The sequence below is a fragment of the Schistocerca piceifrons genome, chromosome 6 (genome assembly GCF_021461385.2).
Source record: "Schistocerca piceifrons isolate TAMUIC-IGC-003096 chromosome 6, iqSchPice1.1, whole genome shotgun sequence".
NCBI lineage: Eukaryota > Metazoa > Arthropoda > Insecta > Orthoptera > Acrididae > Schistocerca > Schistocerca piceifrons.
The window spans coordinates 459,756,070-459,783,820 of record NC_060143.1 but is presented as its reverse complement, the minus strand read 5'-3'; the positions used below and the strand labels follow the sequence as shown (position 1 = coordinate 459,783,820).

Sequence of the window (27,751 nt, the reverse complement as noted above, 5' to 3'; positions counted from 1 at the left end):
TATTGTTATATCCCATCAAACTAATTTCAGTTTCTTCTCGTGTTCTTCAAGTGTTTCTTTCGCGACTTCATCTATTGTCTTTTTTATATACTCATATTCCTCTTCTGCTATTCTCTCTGCACTCTCCAGTGTTCTTTTTTTTTTTTTTGTTTTTTTTTTTTTGCCAGTCACTGTTGGTATACATACTTAGAACTGTGTTCCCTTAAACTGTCCAATTTATACCTTATGATCTCAGGCTGGTCAGCATGTTGTGCCCTCTTCTGTTCGCCACTACTCCTGAGAGAATAGAGGTTATAAATTTTACATTTGACCATATGGTGATAACTTCCACCATCTACCCCTCTTTTAACCCTCACATCCCGAATTATTAAACTGGCCTTTTGCCTCAAAATCAGATAACCAATCATTGATTTCAGCCTCCTTGTATTATAATACCATGTAAATTTGTGTATCCTTGTGAGTAAGGAATGTATTTTCCTCTCGTAATTCATAATGTCTGAATAAATTCACCAACCTTTCTCCATTCTCATTCATAACATCCTCCCCATACATTCCAACGGACTTACTGTTCCTTACTTTTCCTACTCTCCTACTAAAATATCGTCGCAATATCAGTTCATGACCTCTTGGAGTGGCTTCTGTAGTCTCTGTTAACCTGTTCAAAATCTTCTATTACCTTCAACAGTGAGTCTTCAGTAGAGGCATACATTCCCACTATTACAATATTCATGGCTCTAGTTCTCAGACTAAGCTCTATCAAACTTTCATTAACTGCTTCCCACGAGGTTACATATTTTGACCACCGTTTTTGCTATTCCTGCGTTCGCCCTACTGCTTCCGGCCACTCCACTAAAATATTGGACGAACTCCAGCAGATATTCACAATCCGTGTCATAGTTTTTTTGCTTCGGAAAGCATGGCTACATCAGTGCTGTGCTGTTCTTGTTCTTTATTCCGGATGCGCTGTACATTCCAAGTACCAAAACAAAGAAGCACATTTTCGTAGCCTTTGTCAAATTCCATTAAAACCATCCGAAAACTGAAACATATTACTCGATATTTTAGCTGTCAACGAGATACTCAGTTGAATATAAACAACACACGATTAACAGAGTGGCAGGAAGTGTGAGAATACAGCGTTACTGGGAGAATAGTGTCTGAATTGTTTCCTAATGTTGAGGATAGATTGCTAATTAATTACATTCACTGCCCAAGAAGTTTGGTTTACTTTAAGAGTGGACTTGGGCCATATCCAACTAACAGAAAAGAATAAAGAGAACGAAATGGGCACTTGTATTTATACACTAACAGAGATGCCTGAAGGTATTCTCTTCGATCACACATCGAATATCACAAATGATGACTGAGAACAAGTGATAAATTCGAGAGCTTATCAAATACTTAGGGACTGTGGATTTTACGAGATGCTACTCACATTAATTTACAGATTATATAAAAATGAGCCAAAGCGTGCATTGGAAATGTGTTTGGCAAAACGAGATCCGACCACAAGAAGATTCCAAGCAGATAGCCAGCACAAGTGAGACGGCATATGACGCCTGTAAGACAGGAAGAAGAAACGTAGTATTATTTAGAAATAACAAGACGCCACTCAAAGCACCAATGAACGACATCGTCTGTGTAACTTCTCGAACTTCAGCCAATGTACTATAATAAATAGTGTGTCTTAAATAACACACTGCATGCAAAAGATATCTCTGTCATTAATTCGAGGTATTATATAAGTTTTAAGCAGTAATATGCAACAGTGAGTAAATATTCGCAGTGCATCTGAATGCACATAAACAAAGAACCTATATGCCCACTCCAGGTCACCGCACCCTACACGTTTCAGATATAAATGAGAGATATGAAACTGATGTTAAGTCATGAAAGCAGCCTACACGGGTTGTGGGAATCAGAGAGTCTTGTGAGGGCGCATCGTGGTGGATACAGTGCGCAAACTGATAGCAAGATGTGATAAACCAAGGCAGCCATTTTGCTGTACAACATATCACTAAAGCTAATTTCACGAAAGTGATGATTAGATGGAAAATAGGGTATATAGTGTACAATAATAGGCAAAGTATCAGGGAACAGCTTTATGTGTAACAGAGAAACAGACCATTAGACTGTGCTTTGATACAATGAACATACTGAGGCAGATGCACAGATTAAACGATAGTTTTAATTTATAATGAGATTAATGTGATACTTTTCCAATAGAGTCAATTTTTATTGCTAGAATTTATTTCTTTATGTACTTTATGTAATTTATTCTTATTCTCATATTACTGTAGTTTTGCTTTTGTTTCTATCTAGCAAAGCAGAGATATATCAAACAAATAATAAATAAAATGTAAGAATGAAAAGAGTCTGTGAATAATTCAAAACCACAAATTACACACACATGTGCCTAAAAGATTCATTGTATATATTACAACTATTTGAAGATGACGAAAAACGGTACCTGGCAGGCAGAGCACTTGTGCTTTAAATATAATATTTGTGAAGCTGCTTCTACAGGTCATCATTACCATGCGTCCCTACCACCTGGCTGTTCATTTTTAAGCAGCTAGCTCTTCCACATTGGATTGATCAATGGAAAATCATTAATGTGATGTCATTGGTTAAAATCTGTTCAGATGTCTACAGATAAATCATACAGTGAGTTACAAAATAATAAATAACATATTTATGACACAATGCTTTCATAAATGGAATACAGGGGTTTAAGGTATTTTATTCAGCTGCTGAAATTCTGGGAGCAACATTGGCCTTTGACTGAACTCTCTCTTGATCTGCCTGAATTTCTGCTCATGCTAGATATACAGAAGTTTTTTGTGTTCAATGTAATTTGTTTTCGTAGGAATTTTACAGACATTTGTGGAAGCAATGTGACTGAGTCGAGAAGTGTGAAAACTAAGTGTTAGACTGTAATGTTCTGGTAAAGAATAGTTTTGTAGGGTCTGTCGCTTAGCTGACACTGTTAAATCCTCATAATAGAATTAAGTGCTACATTTATTATCTAAATCACTTACCTATTCGAAATAAACCCTTTTGGAGACTCCTTTTTTGTAGCTGTAATGTGTTAAATAAATCAGTTGTATTATTTGAAAGATCTGTTTTATCGAAAGGGAGCTGCATCCAGGCTTGATATTAAGAAGGCATTTTATCTCCGTTGCATTATGGTTTTCATTCGTTTACTGAAACTGTGAATTTATTCATTGGTCATTAGATAAACATACTACTGAAAATTTTGTTAGAGTTGCTTTTTGTATTGTTAATGTTAATTACACTTTGTATTTTGCTGATATATGTCTGGTAAATGTAGTAGAAGTCCAGTTTCAAAGGATCTAACTTACGTGCAGGACAGGAATTTAATGGTATATTTGGTATCTCTTCTCTGCAGTGTCGTACTACCGTTCAACATTTATATCTCTTGTTGATTTATCATACTCTCTTTCGATAATAACTGTAATCTAACGGATCTGCTTTTTATTTTCTTGCATATGTGCTGTCCGTTATTGTGTTGGTTCTGTATGCAAACTTTTTTATGTGTTCTGTATTTCCTAAAATTATTTATGTTAACTATAAATTGAAACCTATCTCATTTGATGAGCTCCATTCTTCCTTAATGGAAGTATTTCTACAGTTCTACACAATTCCATTTTAATATTATAATTTCTTTCACAGTCTCCTAAATACACAGGCACTGGTATTCTGATAAGCTCTAGCAAATACTTTGTCAACAGTCTGTAATATAAGTATTATACAGTTAGTAATTAAACAATTTAATCAAATGGACATACATGTGTGTATGATGTTCGATAAATATTTGTAAACCATTACAAAAACTGTTATTCTGATACATAAGAGAGTGTGGTGTATTTCTCTTATATCACTTGTTATTTTGAACTGAAGTCCATTTTGAAGATGTTCATTAATAAAGCCAGAAACTACAAGGTAAAGAAAGTATCTGATAACTGAACACATAAATACCCATTCTTTTCCCATTTGTAAAAATTCAATAATCCATATTTAATGATCAGCCATTCTTCTTCATTTCGTTAGTGTCAAAGGAAACACAAGAGCTTTTATATTTACAAATGTATCTGTATTGTCTTGATAAATATTATAAAGATTATATTTATGATATTATATCTAATGCAAATTAAACTAATTTCGTTGTGAATACAGCGAAAAAGAGTGCTGGGTAGCATATCTCAATTTTTTCTATTAACACAGAAACACCTTACTAACAATATCTTGTTGGAAGACAGTAATTTTAATTAAGTTTCTTAATATGAAACTTCTGCAATTAGCAAGACATTAGAATGGTTCAATCCTTGTATATAACACATTGCTAACTACTACTCCAGTGAAGTTTACGTTAAACATCATTAACTGGAGTAGATTTTTAACAGGTTTGCAAGTTAAATTATATATAATTTCACTTAAACTACCAGAAAAATACATTTTACATTGAATATGTGCAATAATTTCCCAAGATGAAACTTAAAAATAAAATACCCAACACTCCTCCAAATGACATTTTATATTTTGTATAATAACAAATCATGGAATAAGCTTCTCCTAATGACACTGTGTTACATCTTTCTTTTGTAGAAGCAAATGGGACAGGGGGTATTTCTGAAGTTCAGGAACACATGTACTTGCCACTAACGCTTACACTATACCATGTATTTTGGTGCAAAAGCTACATTATTTTATGTTATTAACAGCTTTGAGTATTACACAGTCTTGCAATATGCGTAGAAATGACAGTTATGGCAAGTACCTTGTCCTTACTGTCCAATCCTTCCCACCAACCAAAATAGTGCCATTATATATATTTGACTAGTTAAGCCATCTGTAGAACAAAGATCAAAGCCGACAAGACCGTAACATAAGGATCTGGCAAAAAACTATTAATAAATAATATGAAGAGGTTTGTGGGCATTTCAAGATATAAATGGTAAATAAAGTAATGTACATTATGCACAGGCATGCAAATCTAATATTTTAGATTGTTTAAAAAACTAATGTAATACTTTTAGAATTACAAATTATGTCATTTATTTATACTGTCATGTACTGAAATTTTTAACAATATTGAGAGCAACTGATGCATCTCCTCCTTGTCTCTTTTTCAGTTCTCACACAAAATTTCCAGTTCATTTGAAACTATGGAGTGAGAAAGTAAATTATAATTTTAAAACAATAACAAGATGATATTGAACAACATCAGTCAATAACTGTAGACAAACATTTTTTATCCATATTCTCTGGTCAGGTCAAAAAATGCACTTTAGTCTACATAACAGTTGCAGATTATAGTCCTGGTTTTCTAAACCCACAACACGTATCTGCAAAAGTCTTCAGAATGTATTGTGCACGCTGTCTGACTGACATTAAGAATGCAGGTCTTAGGGGAGCTGTTGCAGAAAAATGGGTCTGTTTTCACAATAACTGAAGTAAACACAAAGTTCTTGTTTTAAGCGGATAAAGGAACCTTTACCTTAGATCAGATATAACTATCGTGTATCGTTCTAATCAGTGTCCTATAAAAATAGCTCGTCTTCAAAAAATTGAAAGTTTTATGTTACATTTTTATTTTTCTCTTAAGCGTATCATGTTACGACGTTTACCTATCATTCATGGGAGATGGTAGGCCCTGGGGAAAAAGCTAGTCAACATTTTATGGGATCTATGTACAATTTTGAGCTAAGGACTCGGTCATGAATGGTCACTGTCGTTGAAGCAGGAAGCTAGGACAAAAAACACTAAGAAAATTTGCCTTCAAATTTTCTGTGTTAGAAGATGATAGCTCAGCATTTATGCAAACTAAATCGACTACAATGTTAATTTGTTGTCTTTTTAGCTGTATATTCACATTTCATTGCATTGTGTCACAAATAATTTACCCTTATGTACATTCACAGGAAAAGTCCTCTGTCATATTATAAATAAGGAAGCTGCAGTACACAGGCAGAATCTGCTAGTTGTATTAAGTGGGAAACAATTTATTCGCCTATATATTAATCGAAACATACTGCATTGATCCTATAATTATTTGGAGCTTTATAACATGCACAACTGGGTCGTTAGAGACAAATATGTATTTCGAAGAGAAATAACTTTCAGTGTGGCATGTTGATTATTTATCGCGACATGAATTAACGAAGCTTGTCGTATATATTTGTGTGAATATATAGGGGTTCTCCTGTACGCAAAGATATTATACTGGTTACAGGAACCCACCGATGATCATTAATTGATCCAAACATACACTTTTAGGAACGTGAGTCATTTTTAAGGTGTGCTTCAAAGCACACTGTTCACCTACGAAACCAGTAGCAAGTGTTGCAAGGTAGTATGCATAATTCTTTGAATCGTCGTGAAGTAAGGAAGTAGCACGTTCATTGTTATTACAGGTGCATATCTTGGACTCCATAACGCTTCTGTTGAATGAAACGAATAGTGATTCCTTCCCACAGAACAAGTGCAAATTGTGTGATGGTTTTTTTTTTTTTTTTTTTTTTTGGCCGCATGAGCCTTTCTCTGCCTTGCAGTGTAGACCTTCGTTGACAAATCGCGTGCAGAGAAACGTTTTGCAATCCTTTCACCATATCGTGATACAATGATCGTAAGGCTTACTGTGCATGATCCAACCTAAGAAGACACGTTTTTAACAAAGTCAGCTGCCAATTGAATTCTGTTTTTGAATACTTTTCTCAGACTCTCTGATTATAGCGTTGGTACGCTAACGTTACAGTATGATTTCAAAACGAAATATGGAACGCATTAGTGTCACTGTTGAAAATTGACCAACGCGTAAGTTATGTACACGTACAGAACTAGTAACGGAAGTCCATATTCTGTTGTTTTGATAGCATTTTAGTGTCAACACGATACTGCTCCTAACAAAGTTTGAAGCATTAGTACTCATCACAGCGAATACTGAGCTGTACATGCTACTGGTGTTTGTTTTATTTTTCATGACAGGTAAACTAGTAAGAAGTTAGAGTACTTTCCTTTGAAAAGAAGCAAATCGAACGGCCCAGTATATTGCAAGTCGTTAGTCGTCTTCAGTGTGTGTGTGTTTGGTTTATAGAAAAGAAGTGACTGTTGACCTTATGTCTCACGTGTCCTCGAATTAGATACCTACAATGAGTCAGTACAGGGGCAAGTACTGAGAAGAGCATTACTTAAGATTATTCTGAAGAATCTCATTTATATTAAACGGTTCCCAGGTAAGTGTTTAGAATGATTACAAGCACATAGCGTCTATTTCCGACACTTATTCGTTGCCACCGAATTTTAGTCTTTCCTTAACTGAAGCAGCTAGTGCTGAAACTTCACTCCTCACAGACCTCATGTCATGACATTTGAGCGAAGTCTCTACGTTTGCCAAGCATTTCGGAGATATTTCTCATTCCGCACGTTGACGAAGAAATAGGGGGAACTGCAGCGTCATGCGAACACTGACATGTAACTGGCAGATAAATCAGAACCGACTCTATTTCACGGGTCACCAATGTCAGCTTAACTAAGTGGGTAGTTCTCATCGGGAACAAACACTTTGCGATGCTGGTAGTTTCCAGCGTCTCGATTGTAGGTGATAGAGTTAGCCATCCACGAAAACTGTTTTACAGTAAGAGGGCACTCACTAAAATGGGTGTCGAGGCAACGACGGGATAATCACGACCCGACTGGTTGACCGTGATGTTAATCGCAAGAATCCCAGCTGGGGAAACCCGCAGCGCCTACTGTTGGTCGTCTTAGCGACGCCAAGTGGGACACCTGCCAGGTCTCGCGAACTCCTTTGCAAGTGGCGCGGCTGACCCGCAGCCAGCTGGCGCAGGTGGTCTTCAGGTGGCCGCCAGTGGCTGTGCTCTGGGCGGCGTGACGTCACGCGGCTGCAGGTGTCACAGCTTGCTGGGCCGGCGGGCCGCCATGAGGCTGCGCAGCTTCTGCAGGTTGGTGAGCGCGGTTGCGTCATCCGGCTGCAGGCGCAGCGCCTCGCGGTAGCAGGCGGCTGCCTCGTCGTAGCGGCCGTTCAGGTGCAGAATGGCGCCCAGGTTGAGGTGGTGCCGCGCGCTCTGCAACACGAGCACCAGGCAGCCTCAGCACTGAGCAAGTGCACTGTGTTAGGGTGGTGCGTGAGTTCTCAGCATTTTCCGTAAGTATAAAAAGCACAATAGATACACATATGAGACTTTAGTTATCAAAAATATATTCTCCTCCACTATTTACAACAGTCAGACAACGCTGGGGTAACTTGTAAATTTCGGAACTGTAGAAATCACGTGGTTTTGACGTGAAAAACTCGTCGGGTCCTGTTCGGAGCCCATTTTCATCCGGAAAGGAAGTTCCCTGAAGGCTGTTCGATAGAGAGCGGACAAGGTGATTATATGAGAGCGCAAGATCTGGTGAATAAGGTATGTGCGAAATGACTCCTCAATTCAACTACTCTACAGTGTTTCTTGTCATTCTAGCAGAATTTCGTGGAGTTGCGTGACTTCACGCAGACTTCCTGGTCGTTGTTCCAGAATTTCGTCTGCAAGACGTCTCAGTTATTGAGAATGAATATCAGCAGTGACGGCTATATCTACATCTACATCTACATTTATACTGCGCAAGCCACCCAACGGTGTGTGGTAGAGGGCACTTTACGTGCCACTGTCATTACCTCCCTTTCCTGTTCCAGTCACGTATGGTTCGCGGGAAGAACGACTGCCGGAAAGCCACCGTGTGCGCTCGAATCTGTCTAATGTTACATTTGTGATCTCCTCGGGAGGTATAAGTAGGGGGAAGCAATATATTCGATACCTCATCCAGAAACGTACCCTCTCGAAACCTGGACAGCAAGCTACACCGCGATGCAGAGCGCCTCTCTTGCAGAGTCCCCCACTTGAGTTTGTTAAACATCTCCGTAACGGTATCACGCTTACCAAATAACCCTGTGACGAAACGCGCCGCTCTTCTTTGGATCTTCTCTATCTCCTCTGTCAACCCAACCTGGTACGGATCCGACACTGATGAGCAATACTCAAGTATAGGTCGAAAGGGTGTTTTGTAACCCACCTCTTTTGTTGATGGACAACATTTTATAAGGACTCTCCCAATGGATCTCAACCTGGCATCCGCCTTACCAACAATTAAATTTATATGATCATTCCACTTCAAATCGTTCCGTACACATACTCCCAGATATTTTACAGAAGTAACTGCTACCAGTGTTTGTTCCGCTATCATATAATCATACAATAAAGTATCCTTCTTTCTATGTATTCGCAATACATTACACCTGTCTATGTTAAGGGTCCGTTGCCACTCCCTGCACCGAGTGCCTATTCGCTGCAGATATTCCTGCATTTCGCTGCAATTTTCTAATGCTGCAACTTCTCTGTATACTACAGCATCATCCGCGAAAAGCCGCATCCCGGGGAAGCAATTCATAGAACACCACATCGTCGTAGTTCCACCAGATGCGTGACATTGTCGTTTCTGGACGCGGACATGTCTTAGTAAGGAGAACTGCAGCTTTGTATGGCCTCAGCCATTCCTTCATTTTCCCTTTGTTAGCATGAAGACACCATTTCCTGTCACCAGGAGCGATTTTAGATAGGAATGGTCAAAGTTGTTCATGAGCCAATTGATGAGGAGCAAGCAGAGACCTAAATATGGCCACCCACTGATTTGTGTTTTTGGCTTAGAATGGGCGGTACCCATATACCCGATTTTTTAACCTTCCTTATTGCATGAAAATGTCAAAAGATGGGAATCATCGCAATTTATCACATTCGCCAGTTCTCGAGTACACTGACGTGGATCATTGTGTATTAATGCGCTTAAACGATCTAAATGAAACACCATAGGTCCTCTTGAACGTGGAGAGTCACTACTGTCAAAACGATCCTCCTTAAAAAGAGAAAACAATTCTCTTGCCTTGGTCTGCTCAGTGGCATTATCGCCGTGCATGGTGCAAACGTTTCTAGCTTATTCCGCTGCTGTCACCTCTCTACTGAGCTCAAACAGAAGAATAAGTCGGCAATGTTGCCATTTCTCCAGTTGGCACTCCATTTTCTAGCATCTCCAGCTCCACTCACTACCACCAAATGACAATATGTAAACTCAAATAGCAACAGTGACTACAAATAAAAAATGATAGTCGATAAATAAAACCATGCCAGCCAGAATACCAACGTGCAAAACAAAAACGCTACGAACTTATACTCCAACCTAATAGACTCAGAACTGTCCAGATTTTCCGAGCGTGCGGTGAAGGAAGTACACGGGGAAGCGCTCCTATGCAGCTGTGGATCCTTCAGCACCACAGTTATAGATGGTGTAACAGTATTATTACGGTGAATTGCAAATAGGGTTACCACTTTTTTTGAGCAAATAAATTATATTGGTCGTTAAAAATAGGAAAAAAGCTACAATTTTTACCTCCTCTCTCACCCGCAGTTACTTTCGTAATCAAACTGACCACTGCTGGATGCCTCAGCTGTGTCCTACTAAGCGATCTCTTAGTCAAGTTTTGCCATAACTTTATATCCCAGTTCCATACAGTAGATACTCATTTGTTAGTAGATGTACACATCAAATCTTTCTCCTGTAACACCAAATTTGGAAAGCTTCTACCTTTTTGCATGAACAGCTTATCATCTATGTTCCACTTCCATGGAAGTCTACACCCATACAAATACCTTTAGAAAAGACTTCCTAACACTTGAATTTATAGTAGATCTTAACAAATTCCTCTTTTCTAGAACTTTTTTCTTGCTACAGCCGATCTACCTCCTACATCCTCTCTACTTGGTCCATCAACAGTTCATAGTCAAACTAATCTACTTCTTTTAGTGTCTCATCTCCTAATCTAATTCCCTCAGCATCAGCCGATTTAATTCTATTACGTTCCACTATCCTCGTTTAACTTCATCCTACAATCTCTTTTCATTACACTATCTATTCTGTTCAACGCCTCTTTCAAGAGCTCTGGTACGTCTGACAGAAACTCAAGGTTTATGTTTCTTCGCTTTCTCCTTCGAAAATTTCTGTTTGGGTTCCTTCACAGCCTGCCCAATGTACGGGGATGGGCTGCACCCCTGTTTCACTCCCGTGACAACTATGGCTTTCCCTTCATGTCCTTCTCCTATAACTGTAGTCTGCTTCCTATAAAAAATGTAACAAACTTGCGCTCCCTGTATTTTATCCCGGTTTCCTCCAAAAGTACCAAGCTTTCTCCAAAATTACAAATGCAGTAAATACCGGTTTTCCTTTCTTCAACTCGTCTTCCACGATACTTCGTTAATGACGCAAAATTTGATATTCGAAGACGACCAGCAGAGATGAATAATCTTCAGACTAAAGAAGGAGGTGGTATCAGTTTCTTCCTGCTTTAAACGTAAGGCCTTAGTTAGTCCATTGTGAGGAGCCATCGAGGGGACTGGTTCAACACCCTTGCTAACATGAATGGTATCCTACATATCTTAACAGAACTGGTAGGAGGCCAATAGGGAGCAGCGACTGTGGGGAACAGGGCACACAGTGTCAAGTCCTATGGAAATGGGATATAGAGGGGCCTCCTAAGTAGGGTTTAGAAGACAAAATTGTTTACAACGTCCTTAGAGTAATAGTAGACCGATAATCTATCCAGTGCTCTCTTGGAGAAAATCGAGGCTTAACTATAGCGAACCGACACCATGCCTAGATGAGTAAGACCAGTAGATGTGCCTAGAGTTCCAGCATTATACCCTACATTGTTTACATGTATTACGAACAACAAAGCTCCTACTACACATAAGTGGAGTAGACCTGAAGACACTTTTAGGTGTGAAGATGTCTCTGCGTTAGATATGACATGCCGTGTGCTACTTAGTAAGATTTTTTCAATCCATTAACAAATGTGTACTATTCTACAGGAACGTATTTTGCTCATTTGACCAATAGTGCCTATTATACCTAACGCATTCTGGAAGTCAAGGAACACACTATGAACATGGCCGCCGGTTTCTACGTACGTCTGCGTTCCTTGGGCGTGTAGGACGGCCTGTGGTTTACACGATCGTTTCTACTGCGCGAGTCCTCGTCGATTGCTACAGGGGAGTCTTAGGTTCCCGAAAATCATAATACGCTTTGATTAAACAGATTTAAAATATCTGCAACAGATTACCAGCAGCGACGTATTTCTTTACAAGCCGACGTGAGATGAAGAAGATGGTGTGGTAGAATTTTGGTAGACTGGAAAAGGTAAACACTGTATTATCTAAAAAGTATAATGCATGTCTAGCTCAAGGCACCTTTTTCAGAGATACTGAAATACGGTATTTTTAAACTCCGCTTTAAGACAGGGGATAGGAGAGATGTCAATAACAATCGATCTGTTATACTACTCACATAATTTACCCAAACACTTGAGAGCGTCAATAATACTCTCAGTAAATCATTCTTTGGGTTTTGGAAGAGTTGCTCAAATCAGAGTGCCATTTACACGTTCACTCACCAAATTTACAAGCATTAAATAACAAAACATTAATGGATGTTATTTTCTGCAGCCTATCCAAAGCATTTGATGTGTGAATCACAAATTCTCCGCGATAAATTGAGGTTTCATGTAATTTGTGGTATAGCCAACCAACGAATAATGTCATATCTACCCAAAAGTAGTTATGCTTAGTAATTTTGTCAATGTAATAGCGAGAGATACTCCTACCTGGTGAAAAATCATGTACAACATTCCCCATGGCCCAGTCGTAGGTCTGATATTCTTACTCAAGTATGCAAACGACGTTCCGTTTAATATACAACAATTGCCGGTGACGCTAGTGTTGTAATCAGTCCAAGTATAAATACAGCAACACAAGAAACGGTAAAAAATGTTCTTAAAAGTATTCGTTGCAGGTTTTCTGTGAATAGTTTCACTCTCAATTTCTAAAAGCATACTTAATTCTGTACATCTAGAGGTACTACACGATTTCTAAACGGATCAATCGTGAGGAAATAACAAGCAGAGTAGAAACTGCAGATTATTTATGTGTCCTTATTGATAAAAACTTAAACAAGTTTATTATTTTGACTACTGCTTCACATTTTATCCTTTGCTCATGAAGTTTGTTGTAAATAATCGACTTCAGTTCAAAAGGGACAATGATGTACATAATTCAGTACCAGAAGAGAATTACATTCGTTACTAAACATTAAGGTTGTTTTTAGGTGAAAAAGGAGCGTACGCTGTTGCAACGAAAATGCTTAATCACTTGGTCAGTGATTACAATGTCTGACAAACAGCAAAGTAGAATTTGAAAACCACCTGGAAAAGTTTCCTGTTGACAACTCCTTCTACTCTGTAGAAGAATTTCTGTTACTGGGTAAAAGGTGGTTGGTAGCAATTACTAACTCACAATTGTATATCAAAAATCGTCAAAATCAGCTGTATTTATAAATTATTTTTTTATTTGAATGTTAAATGACGCATTCAATGTCTCTGTAATTAGTGTGCAAATGATTCACGTAATATTATACTAACTCAGTACTTAATTGGAAATGTAATTGTGCAACATTCAAACAGTATTTGGGACACTGGAACCCTATAGTAAGGGAAAATATATGTAACGGGGTTACGTGAGCGTTCGTCGTTGCCGTACGAAGGAGAAATGTTACAGTTTATCACTTTCAAGAACAGGTTGTTGTTGCAGCAGTTTTATGATGGACGAATGCAATGAAAAATGCAGTATAATTTCTGTAACATAATTCTGTTGATTCTGATTCTCATTGTAAGCGCTCGATATACATCTGAGCGCTTTCTGTAGACAAAAAGCTGTACATCATAAACTAAATTTACACGTCATGGAATTTGCGGCGGGACGGGTCTATATAAAGTTTACTCGTTCGTCGTACTGTTCATTGGAAATAGTTCCACCTACCTCCGTACGGCAGCAGATCACCCGCCCGTTTCTCTGCATGCGTATGTACTGCGCTGACGACGTAAAAGCAGCGTTGAAGAAAACGCCGTCAATTCTTACGTTGCAAAGTCCGCATAAACTCTGGTAGCAATCAGTCTCGTAAATTCTTATAATACTTTTCTGACGGAAAGTGGTTGCTTCGTTCTCTCAGTAAAATGTCAAAATTCTGAAATGAGTCTTTTATTCCATTTCAATTAAAAAAATACCTGCCATCAGCCCACATGTAATTAGCGAACATCATCACCGTCCTAAGTTCACAATTCATGCAACCCAGTACACACTCAAGGCAGCCAGAAATGTACCAATCCGAAGAATTACGCGATTTCGCAGTCAATACTCCGCCACAATATCTGAGTTTCACATTCAGTCCTTTTCAAAGGATTTCTATCAAAGAAATTGCTCGCCAAGTATTCCATATACGGATATGAAACATGCCACGCGGAATTTTACAAAGGCCGAAAGTTCACACGCGTTTATCTTTCAAACAAAACAATTCTAGAACTTCCAAACTTCACAAAACTGTCCATAAATGCAACTGCTCATACGGCAACGAGATATACCAATAACTTCTTCATTTTACACATTGTGCAGACGGACACGTTCAACGTGACCTGCACGTTCAGTAGCTACCCAGCGACCCCTCAATGCTGCTCCTTCCGCAGCCTATAACTACCCGGCGCTGCGCAGGAACTGCTAAACTCTGATTGGTTGGTCAAAATGACCAGCAAAGCAGAACAATCGTTCGAGATCATTCTCGCGCCAGAACTGTCCTATACCAATCACTATTCCCAGTTGTATTCACGTCATTTCAATATGCAACTATTAATATAATGTTTAACAAAACCAAACGAAAGGAAAACTAATCCGGGAATTTATTTAGAAAAGTATTACTCTGCAAACGGATATTCTGTCTGCCTTCTTACAAAAGCAAGTACTCTTAGACATACGTCATCAGGAACGAGGGGAAAACACAACTTTCCCACTGCACAGTTACTTAATGCGGTGCATTATATAATGTTGAATTTCTACGTGTATCCCCCACTTACACACTCTCACTGATTCTCATTCATTCTACAACAACGAAACAAATAGATATTAATTAAATAATAATCTTTCCTGGATTTTATATTACGAAAATGAAAAGTAATTAACGTTTTTAATATGAGCCGGCCGCGGTGGTCTCGCGGTTAAGGCGCTCTGTCCGGAACCGCGCGACTGCTACGGTCGCAGGTTCGAATCCTGCCTCGGGCATGGATGTGTTTGATATCCTTAGGTCAGTTAGGTTTAAGTAGTTCTAAGTTCTAGGGGACTGATGACCGCAGAAGTTAAGTCCCATAGTGCTCAGAGCCATTTGAACCACTTTTTAATATGAAAATCCAAATAAATTGACCTGACATATTGTGAACTTGAGAAATGATTTCAAATGATACTAAAAGACGAACTGTTATTATTCCTAACTTAGTTTTTTAGTCTAAGTGTCTGTTTGTGGTGTTTTAGGTAATTTCCTTTAACTCTGAAACCGTGGCAGGTAGAAGACTGAAATTTTTATACCATATTCTCCTGAATAACAAAAGGCGGTGTATCGACCTTAAACAATATTACATAATATTTAATATAGTTTATTTAGAAACTTAAGGGTTTGATTATTCAGTCACTTGAAGTGACACAGATACCGCTTCCCACAGCTAGCAAAGAGACAGGTGCGAATGAGTCATTGCTCAGACACAACTGGCTGTCTCCTTCACAGCCGACGTCTCCAATGCAAAGGCTGTTCTGCAGAGCAGCTTGCTGCAGTAAAGTTATCACGTATTGACTCACTACGTTACAAATTACACTGAGATGACAAAAGTCTTAGACAGTAGTATGCATGTATACAGATGGCGATGGTATCGCCTACACAAGATATAAAAGGGCGATGCATTAGGGGGAGCTGTCGCTTGCACTCAGGTGATTCATTTGAAAAGCCGTAATATCAGCACTTGATAATGGCCTGAAGCCGAAATTGCAATAGTGTGTAGTAAAAAGTTGTAACAGTCACTGGCGTAAAGATGATGTCCTTCATTTGAAAAGGTTTCCGATGTGATTCTGGCCTGAAGACGGGAATCAACAGACTATTAAGTCTGGAATGGTAGTTAGAGCTAGATGTATGGGACATTCCATTTCTGAAATCGTTAGGGAATTCATTTCCTAGGTACACAAAGAGTATGGCGAGCATGCACAGTTTCAGGCATTACTTCTCACAACAGACAATGCAGTGTCCTACGGCCTTGACTTAACGATCATCATGGGTCTTCTCAGACAGAGGAACGTGCACGGAGGCGGCGGACTGTGTGTACGTCAGATTCAGAGATCCGGGTTATACAGAACATTGAGACGAACCCTAGAACAAACTCCAGAGAAGTGGACTGCCAATATAGTGTAACCCACAGTATGAGTATGTGTATCCTGCATGACAACCACTACTATTCCTGTCACCTGCAGTCCCATAGAGGCTACTTTGTACATCTGCTGTGACGTAGATGCGATGCAGCTACGTACAGTGTCCCGGGACGATATGTTGTCGCTGGATACACACCGTCCATTTCCGGACACCTGGTCACAGCGTGGTGTCATCGCCAGATACCACATTTGCTAGGTGGTAGCCTTTAAATCGGCCGCGGTCCGTTAGTATACGTCGGACCCGCGTGTCGCCACTATCAGTGATTGCAGACCGAGCGCCGCCACACGGCAGGTCTAGAGAGACTTCCTAGCACTCGCCCAGTTGTACAGCCGACTTTGCTAGCGATGGTTCACTGACAAATTACGCTCTCATTTGCCGAGACGATAGTTAGCATAGCCTTCAGCTACGTCATTAGCTACGACCTAGCAAGGCGCCATTATCATTTGCTATTTATCTTGTGATGCATGTACCGTCAAGAGCTATGTTCACCACTTATGGATTAAAGTTAAGTATTCCAACAGCTACGTACTTTATTTGCTAGACTCAAATCCTGTAACTGTTCCAGACCTCACGCCAGCCTGCGTGAGCTTAAACGCGTGCCTTTCGGCTTCACCTCCTAGTGGCTTGGCTGTCTTGCCAAGTCACAATACACAGGATCTTTTTCCTCCATTTACAGTCAAATGGTTCAAATGGCTATGATCACTATGGAACTTAACATCTGAGGTCATCAGTCCCCTAGAACTTAGAACTACTTAAACCGAACTAAGGACATCACACACATCCATGCCCGAGGCAGGGTTCGAACCTGCGACCGTAGCAGTCTCGCGGTTCCGGACTGAAGCGCCTAGAACTGCACGGCCACCGCGGCCGGCTTTTACAGTCAGGAACCCGTCCCTGCAGGTTACCAGTTTTATTAATGCTCACCCTGGTTACTTCTCCACAGTGCTTGAGTGTGATCTTATACACAGCACTCTGTGGCAAGAGCTGCAGTTTGACTTTACTATTGACTAAAAATATTGTCAAGCTGTTGATGTTAACAAACGCAGGTGTGTAGTTGCGAGATTTGAACTTCTTTGCGAGGTTACCTGAAATTTTGCCTGTATATGGGATGATACACTACTTATTTTAAATACTGACACCATCCTGTTGGCTGACGTACATTTCAGACAAGGATAACTTGAACAGTACCCCAGAGGTGGTGTGCAGTTGGATTCCGCCACTAAACAACTGATTGAGAAGTTGATTTCAAGATAATGATGTCATGTGCGGTCTGTATCACCTAGTCTGAGGCATTAATGAACACTCGTAGATACATTCGACATCAGTCGTGCAAACGGAGGAGTGTACGAGGCAAGCGCTGTTGGCTTCTGCTCGTCTCTCTAGGCCCATCCCCAGCACCCCCCTCCCCCTCTCCACTGCCTCTGCCACTGCGCCCTAATTAAATTCGCCCACACCGCTCGCGGATCGACTAACAGCGACGTAAATTTGTTTCCAAAGCGGTCGAGGTGAGGCGGGTCGGCCGGGCTCGTCTCGTCTTTCAGGCCTGCGCGGGAAGCCTTGTTTCCATAAAGGCATTCCCGGAAGTGGGGGAACGTTATTCGCTCTCTGCACACACGCTTGGTGGTAGTTTGGCTTTCTCGCTTTTCAAGGCACACTCACCGTGAGCAGACACTTTGCTCATCGGTTTCCAGAGCCCGTTTCATATCTGCCGCGTGCAGCGGGATATTTTTGTCCCGTTACCAGCCCAGTGTTCTAGCGTTCACGCACTGAAGCCATAAAAACAACGCCGTCTGGTTAAAATGAATGATGAGAAACTGCTCCTCACCTGGACATGTACCTTCACAAGAAGACTCATGGCTTGCTAGAGATTTGCCGTACAGACTACATTTTAAGAAATACTTTATTCTGCAAAACACTGAAGTGAGAAAGAATGTGGTATAGGTATGCGTATTCAAATGCAAAGATATAGAAACAGGGTGAACACAGCGCTACGGTCGGTAACGCCTATATAAGACAGCAAGTTCAGATGGCTCTGAGCACTATGGGACTTAACTTCTGAGGTCATGAATCCACTAGAACTTAGAACTATTTGAACCTAACTAACCTAAGGACATCACAAACATCCATGCCCGAGGCAGGATTCGTACCTGCGATCGTAGCAGCCGCGCGGTTCGAGATTGTTGCGCCTAGAACCGCTCGGCCACCCCGGCTGGTCTAGACAGCAAGTGTCTGACGCAGTTGTCAGATCGGTAATAGCTGCTACAACGCCAGGTTATCAAGATTTCAATGAGTTTGAACACGGTATTAGTCGGCGCACGAGCGATTGGGCACAGCTTCACCGAGGTAGCGATGAAGTGGTGATTTTTCCCGTATGATCATTCCTCGTGTATACCGTGAGCATCAGGAATCCGGTAAAACATTAAATCTCCGACATTGATGCGGCTAGAAGATCCTGCAAGAACGGGATCAGCGACGACTGAAGAAAACTGTTCAACGTTGCAGAAGTACAACCATTGTGCAAATAGCTGCAGATTTCAGTGATGGGCCATTGAACGAGTCTTGTTTCAAATTTTATCGAGCGGATGGACGTGTACGCTATGGAGAAAACCTCATGAATACATGGAACCTGCATATCAGGAGGGGACTGTTCAAGCTGGTGGAGGCTCTGTAAAGGTGTGGAGTGTGTGTACTCGGAGTGATATGGGATCTCTAATACGTCAAGATGCGACTCTGACAGGTGACACGTACTTAAGCATCCTGTCTGATCACCTGCATCCATTCATGTCCATTGTGCATTCCGACGGACTTGGGCAATTCTAGCAGTACAATGTGACACCCTACACGTCCAGAATTGCTACACAGTGGCTCCAGGAACATTCTTTGAGTTTATTCACTTCCGCTGACCACCAAACTCCCCAGATATCTCCAGAGCATATCTGTGGATGCCTTGCAACGTGCTATTCAGAAGATATCTCCACCCTGTCGTACTCTTACGCATTTATGGACAGCCCTGCAATAATAATGGTGTCAGTTTCCTATAGCACTACTTCAGACACTATTCGAGACCATGCCACGTCGTGTTGCGACACTTCTGCGTGCTCGCGGGGGCTCTACACGTTATTAGGCAGGTGTACCAGTTTGTTTGGCTCTTCAGTGTATATCGTGAAGTGTCAGTGAGAAGTCGTGATCAGTGTTATTGGAAAATGTAATAAGAACTGATAGTAATGAAGAACCTATCGGGCGTGACAGTTTCGTGACCCCTAAGAATTCAATTTCAGTATAAACTTACAAAACAGTCGAAATCATCCAATCTCTAGTTTGCCTCAGGAAATTCGAGTATTGTCTTGGGCCTAAATAATGTACTTATCCTAATTTTCGATGTATTTTCGTATGGGAACCTTGGAGCCATTATGTTTTATTAGCAAAATAGGTGTGGTTTTGACCTTCTTGCGTTCCTTGAAGTCTCATACATGGATTAAGGGATTAATATTATTCAATACAGCCCATACAGTATTTCCGTCAGATTAAGGTTGTATTAACTGGAGAATATTATCAATTTTCAAGATTTTACTACTGATGACAGAGTTTTGAAAACGAGCTTTGAGGACAGCTCAAACGGAACGACAGATAATATGGTTCAAATGGCTCTGAGCACTACGGGACTTAACATCTGAGCTCATCAGTCCCCGAGAGCTTAGAACTACTTAACTAACTTAAGGACACCACACACACCCATGCCCGGGGCAGGATTCGAACATGCGACCATAGCAGTCGCGCGGTTCCGGACTGAAGCGCCTAGAACCGCTCGTCCACCGCGGCCGGCCGAAACGACAGAAATAAGAGAACAGCATCAGTATGAAAAGAATGTAGTAATTGAAAAGCACTGTATTGTTTATGTTTTACAGGATTAAACTCTAATGATGGTTTTGCAAGCCGAATTCGATAAATTACGCATGTAGAACGTAAGCAAAGTATTGCTTTTCATTTATTACAATGTTGTTCTGCCAAGAGACGAAAGAATCAGTTAACAAAATAGGTTATGCTGTATCGATAACGTAATTAATGAAACTCGTCGTAATGTTACATTAAATAATGCCCTTGGCCATAAAATCAGAAAAACGAGAGAGCTTAAACTTCTGTAGATGATGATGCTGTCCTGATCCATGGGTGTTACGAGACTGGACCACAAGAGAAGCCATCCTGTAAGGAAACGGATGTGAGTGACGGCAAATAGCTTAGCGTCTACTGCTATTGTTTGGATAGCAATTACTACAAAAATAATTTTACAAACATTTATTAGGCCTACTGAAGATTAATGTATTCTGGTAAGGCTGATTTGTCGTGTGACTGTTAAATAGCTTTCTTTGATTTATTTCACGAAGTGCAACACCTTCTATACCTTACATGGCAATTAGGACCACAGAACCATTGTCTTTTCCGAATGTACTTTTGACCAAAAAGCGATTCTGGTATCTGGTGTCGGAGGCTTTTGATAATCCTGCCTTCTGAGCTCTTTTGGAGATATTTACATAGAAACGTTCCTGTCCTAACACATATGTTTCATAGACTTTGGTTAAAAATGTTTTAGGACAACACAGTATTTTCATAAAAATATTCATCGCAGATGTCATTTATAGGAACACGGAAACACGAATACTTTACTTCTAACCGAGAAGCTTCAAAAATGCTTTCGTAATGAAATATTTCTGTAACAACTTTGAACACCTGTTTCACCCTCTTGTGGCAGAATTTCCAAAATATCTGAAATACGTATTTTTTTTTAATTTCTAGCCGTAAGTCAAACGCCAATTTTGGTAGATGAAGCTCAAAAAAACTGAAATAGGTACTTTTTTTATTTCTACCCATAAGTCAAACGCCAATTTTGATAGATGTAACGTAAAAATACTTAAGTAGTTCTGTATTAATGATTTCTTTCCAGACAAACTTCCATCCACTATTTCATCTCTTTAGGGTTGAGATTCCAAAAAGGCTGAAACACGTATTTTCTTTTAATTTATGACCGAGAAATCAGTTACCAAATTTCGTGGTTCCAGCTACAAAATTTCCTTAATAGCGAAGGTATTTAAAGAAAACTATTCCTCCACTATCTCACCTCCGTAGGGGTGGAATTTCGTAAGATCCCTTCTTCAACTATGCCCCCAGTGTAAGGTGAACGTGCTCTCGAAATTTCAAGTCTTTATCCTTAGTGGTGTGGGCTGGACTATACTGAATTTTGAAGCAGGCGGGCGGGACTTTTTCTTTGAATATATAGAGAAGAAAAAAAAAAAAAACAGACACTGCTTAGTTGCTTGCAGTTACACCACTAGATGAGATGGTAAGACAATTCCAGGAACGACACGAAAGTCACAATCCTCAGTGAAGAAGCTGTGCTAGAGCTGATCAACGGACCCGGTTACCCGGCGAATAAAATGGAGCTTGTGACATGTGCGCTCTCTCCGATAGTCAATAGTGCTATCGTAAGATGCAAAGAGGAAATAGATGCACTTCCTATAGAAAGACGGCGGACGGATAGGGCATCGCGTTTTCTAATATGTTTTAGGTCTCAAACAGAGCACCAAAAACGTTGAGCTGTTTATAGATTCACAGATTCTTCTCACATAGGTGCATAATCTCAAAATATTTTTGTAAATAACATAATGAAGATTCAACGAGTGGCAGTTTTTTGAAGGGAAAGACCAAAAACGAACTGTATAGCTTCTGAAGCCATCCCTGTGACTCAGGAGAACTACTGTGTAACCTCCATAACAATTTATAAAGTTGCTTAAAATATTACTGTAATGGATAGGGATCTAGGTGTAGTGCCTTCGACTCGTAATCAAAACGTCCTAGGTCTCGTGTTCGATCCGAGCCACCACTTATAATCTGCATAGAATCATCAGTGGTGGTGGTGTTAGACTTCTGGTATAAGGATTTACCCTCGTTCTGCCAACGGCCTTGTCAAATAGGTCGGAGAAACGGACATGGGATCACGCCGCCCTCTCGCCCTCGAAGTAGGAAAATGTCCCTAAAAGCGGAAAAATCTGCCATGATTAATATGACAGGGTGCAGAAGTAAGTGGATATCACTGCGTCAAAGGCACATAATGTGTGACTGAAAAAAATCTCGTTATGCCCTTTCCTTTAGTCCATCAATCCGGCCTCCGGGGCAACATGACAGTAAGAAAAAGACTGAATAACCAACGAGGGGGTAATATTCTACGTAATGGGGTATGGAATGGTAGATTTCTGGGTGTCGTAGGGAAGGCAGAAAAACTGAAAAGGGGAATACGAAAGTTCATTATATGTATGTGAAAGATAAGTATGAAAATGAGGATGTTTGGTCAAATGAAGGCAGGGTAATGACAGCATCAGAAAACGATATAAAGGGAGGAGGAGTTGTGATGGACTGGAAAGTATGGCAGAGAGTTAATATGAATACTTCAGGGATAGGATTATGCTCAACAGAATCAGCAGCGAACCACTTTCAACATGCGCACGTGTTGACGTCACTAGCGGAAGATGAAGAGATGCAGAATGATGATATCGAACGGGAGGTTCAGTACATAATGTGAGATAGAAATCTAATAATTATAGGGTAGTATGCCCGTCGACACGTAGCCAACATTTCCAATACATTGCAAAAGTCTCGCTGGGAAGAATCTACGCATCCTCCATACAGTCCCGATCCCTCCCATGAGATTTCCATACTTTTGCAGACGTTCAATAGGGGTATCTCCTTCTTGTTTATGTTTTTTTCGTATGATCTTTTCCACCAATAGGTAATATTAGTCACATCCAGAATTGCATATGACGTTTCTTCTTCTTGTATATGGGGCAGTGAAATGAAAACGAAACAGATTACTTCAGAATTAATCATCAAAGATATTAATACATTTATCCCACTGATCAAGTGCTGTCAATGCCTTCACAGAAATGTATTTCCGATAGCCTAGGGGACCATGACTGTATCCACTCCTGCACCTCTCCGTTCTAAACAAACTGATGGTTCCGAATGTCGTTCTTCTGGCCTCCAAAGGTACGGTAGTCGCATAGGGAGGGATCGGGACCGTATGGAGGACATGTAAGGGCCTCCCAGCGAACCTACGCAACGTACAGCCATGGTAACATGTAGACGGACCCTGAATATAGACATTCATGGCATTGATGGCCGTCAATTTGCTTCGGACGAAGAGGTGCACGCCAGGGTACAATCATGGTTCCGTAGGTAACGACAAAATTTTCTCTGAGGGCAACGACCATCTTATGTAAAAGTGGGATAACTACACTCCTGGAAATGGAAAAAAGAACACATTGACACCGGTGTGTCAGACCCACCATACTTGCTCCGGACACTGCGAGAGGGCTGTACAAGCAATGATCACACGCGCGGCACAGCGGACACACCAGGAACCGCGGTGTTGGCCGTCGAATGGCGGTAGCTGCGCAGCATTTGTGCACCGCCGCCGTCAGTGTCAGCAAGTTTGCCGTGGCATACGGAGCTCCATCGCAGTCTTTAACACTGGTAGCATGCCGCGACAGCGTGGACGTGAACCGTATGTGCAGTTGACGGACTTTGAGCGAGGGCGTATAGTGGGCATGCGGGAGGCCGGGTGGACGTACCGCCGAATTGCTCAACACGTGGGGCGTGAGGTCTCCACAGTACATCGATGTTGTCGCCAGTGGTCGGCGGAAGGTGCACGTGCCCGTCGACCTGGGACCGGACGGCAGCGACGCACGGATGCACGCCAAGACCGTAGGATACTACGCAGTGCCGTAGTGGACCGCACCGCCACTTCCCAGCAAATTAGGGACACTGTTGCTCCTGGGGCATCGGCGAGAACCATTCGCAACCGTCTCCATGAAGCTGGGCTACGGTCCCGCACACCGTTAGGCCGTCTTCCGCTCACGCCCCAACATCGTGCAGCCCGCTTCCAGTGGTGTCGCGACAGGCGTGAATGGAGGGACGAATGGAGACGTGTCGTCTTCAGCGATGAGAGTCGCTTCTGCCTTGGTGCCAATGATGGTCGTATGCGTGTTTGGCGCCGTGCAGGTGAGCGCCACAATCAGGACTGCATACGACCGAGGCACACAGGGCCAACACCCGGCATCATGGTGTGGGGAGCGATCTCCTACACTGGCCGTACACCACTGGTGATCGTCGAGGGGACACTGAATAGTGCACGGTACATCCAAACCGTCATCGAACCCATCGTTCTACCATTCCTAGACCGGCAAGGGAACTTGCTGTTCCAACAGGACAATGCACGTCCGCATGTCTCCCGTGCCACCCAACGTGCTCTAAAAGGTGTAAGTCAACTACCCTGGCCAGCAAGATCTCCGGATCTGTCCCCCATTGAGCATGTTTGGGACTGGATGAAGCGTCGTCTCACGCGGTCTGCACGTCCAGCACGAACGCTGGTCCAACTGAGGCGCCAGGTGGAAATGGCATGGCAAGCCGTTCCACAGGACTACATCCAGCATCTCTACGATCGTCTCCATGGGAGAATAGCAGCCTGCATTGCTGCGAAAGGTGGATATACACTGTACTAGTGCCGACATTGTGCATGCTCTGTTGCCTGTGTCTATGTGCCTGTGGTTCTGTCAGTGTGATCATGTGATGTATCTGACCCCAGGAATGTGTCAATAAAGTTTCCCCTTCCTTGGACAATGAATTCACGGTGTTCTTATTTCAATTTCCAGGAGTGTATATTAACAGTTATGGCGATTACTTTTGAAATAATAAACAATTTACTTACTCTCATTCTGTCTCACCGACGGAGGTAGAGCAGCGGTTAGCACACTGGACTAGCATTCGGGACTACGACGGTTCAAACGCGAGGGATTAGCCGAGCGGTCTAAGGCACTGCAGTCATGGACTGTGCGGCTGGTCCCGGCGGAGGTTCGAGTCCTCCCTCGGGCATGGGTGTATGTGTTTGTCCTTAGGATAATTTAGGTTCAAAAAATGGTTCAAATGGCTCTGAGCACTATGGGACTTAACTACTGTGGTCATCAGTCCCCTAGAACGTAGAACTACTTAAACCTAACTAACCTAAGGACATCACACACATCCATGCCCGAGGCAGGATTCGAACCTGCGACCGTAGCGGTCACGCGGTTCCAGATTTAAGCGCCTAGAACCGCACGGCCACACCGGCCGGCATAATTTAGGTTACCCCACCCTTCCCTACTCCGATGGAACCGATGACCTCACTGTTTCGTCCCCTCCCCCAAACCAACCAACCATTGTGTCTCGTTTACATTTGACTGCTCCGTATGCGTACGAAAGATTCAGCAGATGTTGTTTTTTCTATGCATCACTTATTATCGGTGGAACGTTACTGGTACGATGGATATGATATTCTCTTATAGTTTAGCAAATGGAAGTAGATTGTCAGCCTTTGCTCTCTATCCTGAAAAAAGAATACCACGTCGTAGACTATTATCGGACAACCTGTTCGGTCGACTTTTGCACCGTCTTAGAGGCAACGGTTTCATTGTAGATCAAACGACATAGACCTACACTGAAAGGCGCCGCTCAGACCGTACGCCTGTGCTGGAGGATCGTGAGTGAATATTTCATGTATGACTGCTATATCCTCACCATCTTCGTCGAAATCAGGTTCTACAAATGTTTCGAAATGTGATCTTGTGCGGCGAGTGGATTGGTTTCCTGCCAAGCTAAGACGGGATTTAGTTCATTGTCGCAAATTACTTTTTATGTTTGACTAAAGAATTCTATTAGATAGCAGTTTCACTGTAGTCCTTATACCAAGATGAACTAAACCATGAAAATTGATAAATATTTGGTAACCAAAAACTTGAGGGATCTACGGTTGCCTATTTGCAGTTGAAGTGTTACAGCGCTATGTTTTTCCTAGTGGAACTTGTTTCAGCTTTAAACCTTAAGGAATTGTTACCTGCTCGAAGTTGCTTCAATTCTTGACCTTGCCGATTTCATCATAGTCCATTCATCATCGTTACTTCATCAGCTCTGAATAGGGCATCCGCAACAGTATTGTCATGCCTACTGACATGACGAATATCAGTCGAAAACTGTCTTATCTGTCGAAGAGATATGGCTTTCGTCAAAAGCAAATGTGAGTGGCTTATGGTTAGCGAAGGTTATGAAATCTCTTCCTTCCTGTAAATGCTTAAATATTTTTGCAGAGAGGTGAATTCCCAACAGTCCTCGGTGATAGGTGCCGTAAAGCTTCTGCGATTGACTCAGTTTCCGTGAGAAGCATGCAGTGGGTCTCCCATTTCCCTGTTACAGTTGTTGAAATACAGAACCAATAGCGATATCTGATTCGTCCCGTGCATTATGCTAAGGCTAACTTCGAGCTAGGCAGCGTTTGAAGTATCTTGTTTACATTTCTCGAACATTTTCTTCGGTTATTCAGTCCACTAACTTTGTCTGTTATCCTTCCGTTTTACTCCCTTAAGGTAGTCACGCACAGGTGCCTGAGTTTGCGCCGCAGCTTTAAGGTAGCGACGATAATAGTTGACAATACCAAGAAACTTATGAACCTCATGGAATTTTGCAGGTAACTAGTATTCTAAAATTGCTTGCACTTTCTCAGGCAGCGGACGGGATCCCTCTGGTGTTGCTCAGTCCTTCAGTGGTAATGTAGTTTTTGACGCCATGTTTAATTTCGCCAGGTACCAAACTAGGTTTAACTATGTCTGGATACTGTAATAACAGGTTTGTGAATTTTATGTATCGACTCATAGTACTTATAACATTTTTCTCTGAACCTGTCATAGCTTTGCCGTCATTAACTGAACTTGGTTGCACCGTCTGTTAATCTCTTATTATGGACATCTACTAATAATTGGAACTTATTTTTAAAATAATGGACTCCGAATATAGCTTTATTGATTTTCGCAACTATAAACAGGCATTGAAACTGACGTCGCAGTCCGAAATAGGTGGTACGAAGTTCGATTCGGAATGTAGGAATTTTCGTACCATTAGTAACATAAAATTTGTGTGGTGATTCAGTATCAGACTTGGAGTTACGTCGTAACACAGAAACATCAACCTCATTGGCATCTAGAAATTGCAGTCTCGTTTTGTTTTGTTGGTTACAAATAGACTGATTTTGCTGTAACTGCCTTGGGCAGCAGAACGTGCAGCTAATTCAGCTGCTGTGTCACGTTTCTCTTTTTGGACCAGCTACAAGGAGGTGTGCAGTTTTCAGATTTACAGTGCGGTCCAAAGAGAAACTGGTAATAATAATACTTGCCCTTGGGGCTGTATTTATTTCGAGCTTTACTTAGGCTGTTATTACGTCGGCCGTCGTAGCTTCTGTGGGAAATGTGCTTCGATAACCAGTTGA

At 41.4% G+C, this 27,751-nt stretch overlaps 1 protein-coding gene across 1 annotated transcript in view; it reads right to left on the bottom strand.

Moving 5' to 3' along the window:
• Positions 1–6,560: 6,560 nt before the first annotated feature.
• The window catches only part of LOC124803379 (protein O-mannosyl-transferase TMTC2-like), a 118,879-nt gene continuing 97,688 nt past the window's right edge, over positions 6,561–27,751 (bottom strand). The window contains exon 5 of the mRNA XM_047264564.1: positions 6,561–8,105. Within this exon, the coding sequence (XP_047120520.1) occupies positions 7,932–8,105 (174 nt within the window). The 3' untranslated portion in view covers positions 6,561–7,931. The remainder of the gene's footprint in view (positions 8,106–27,751) is intronic.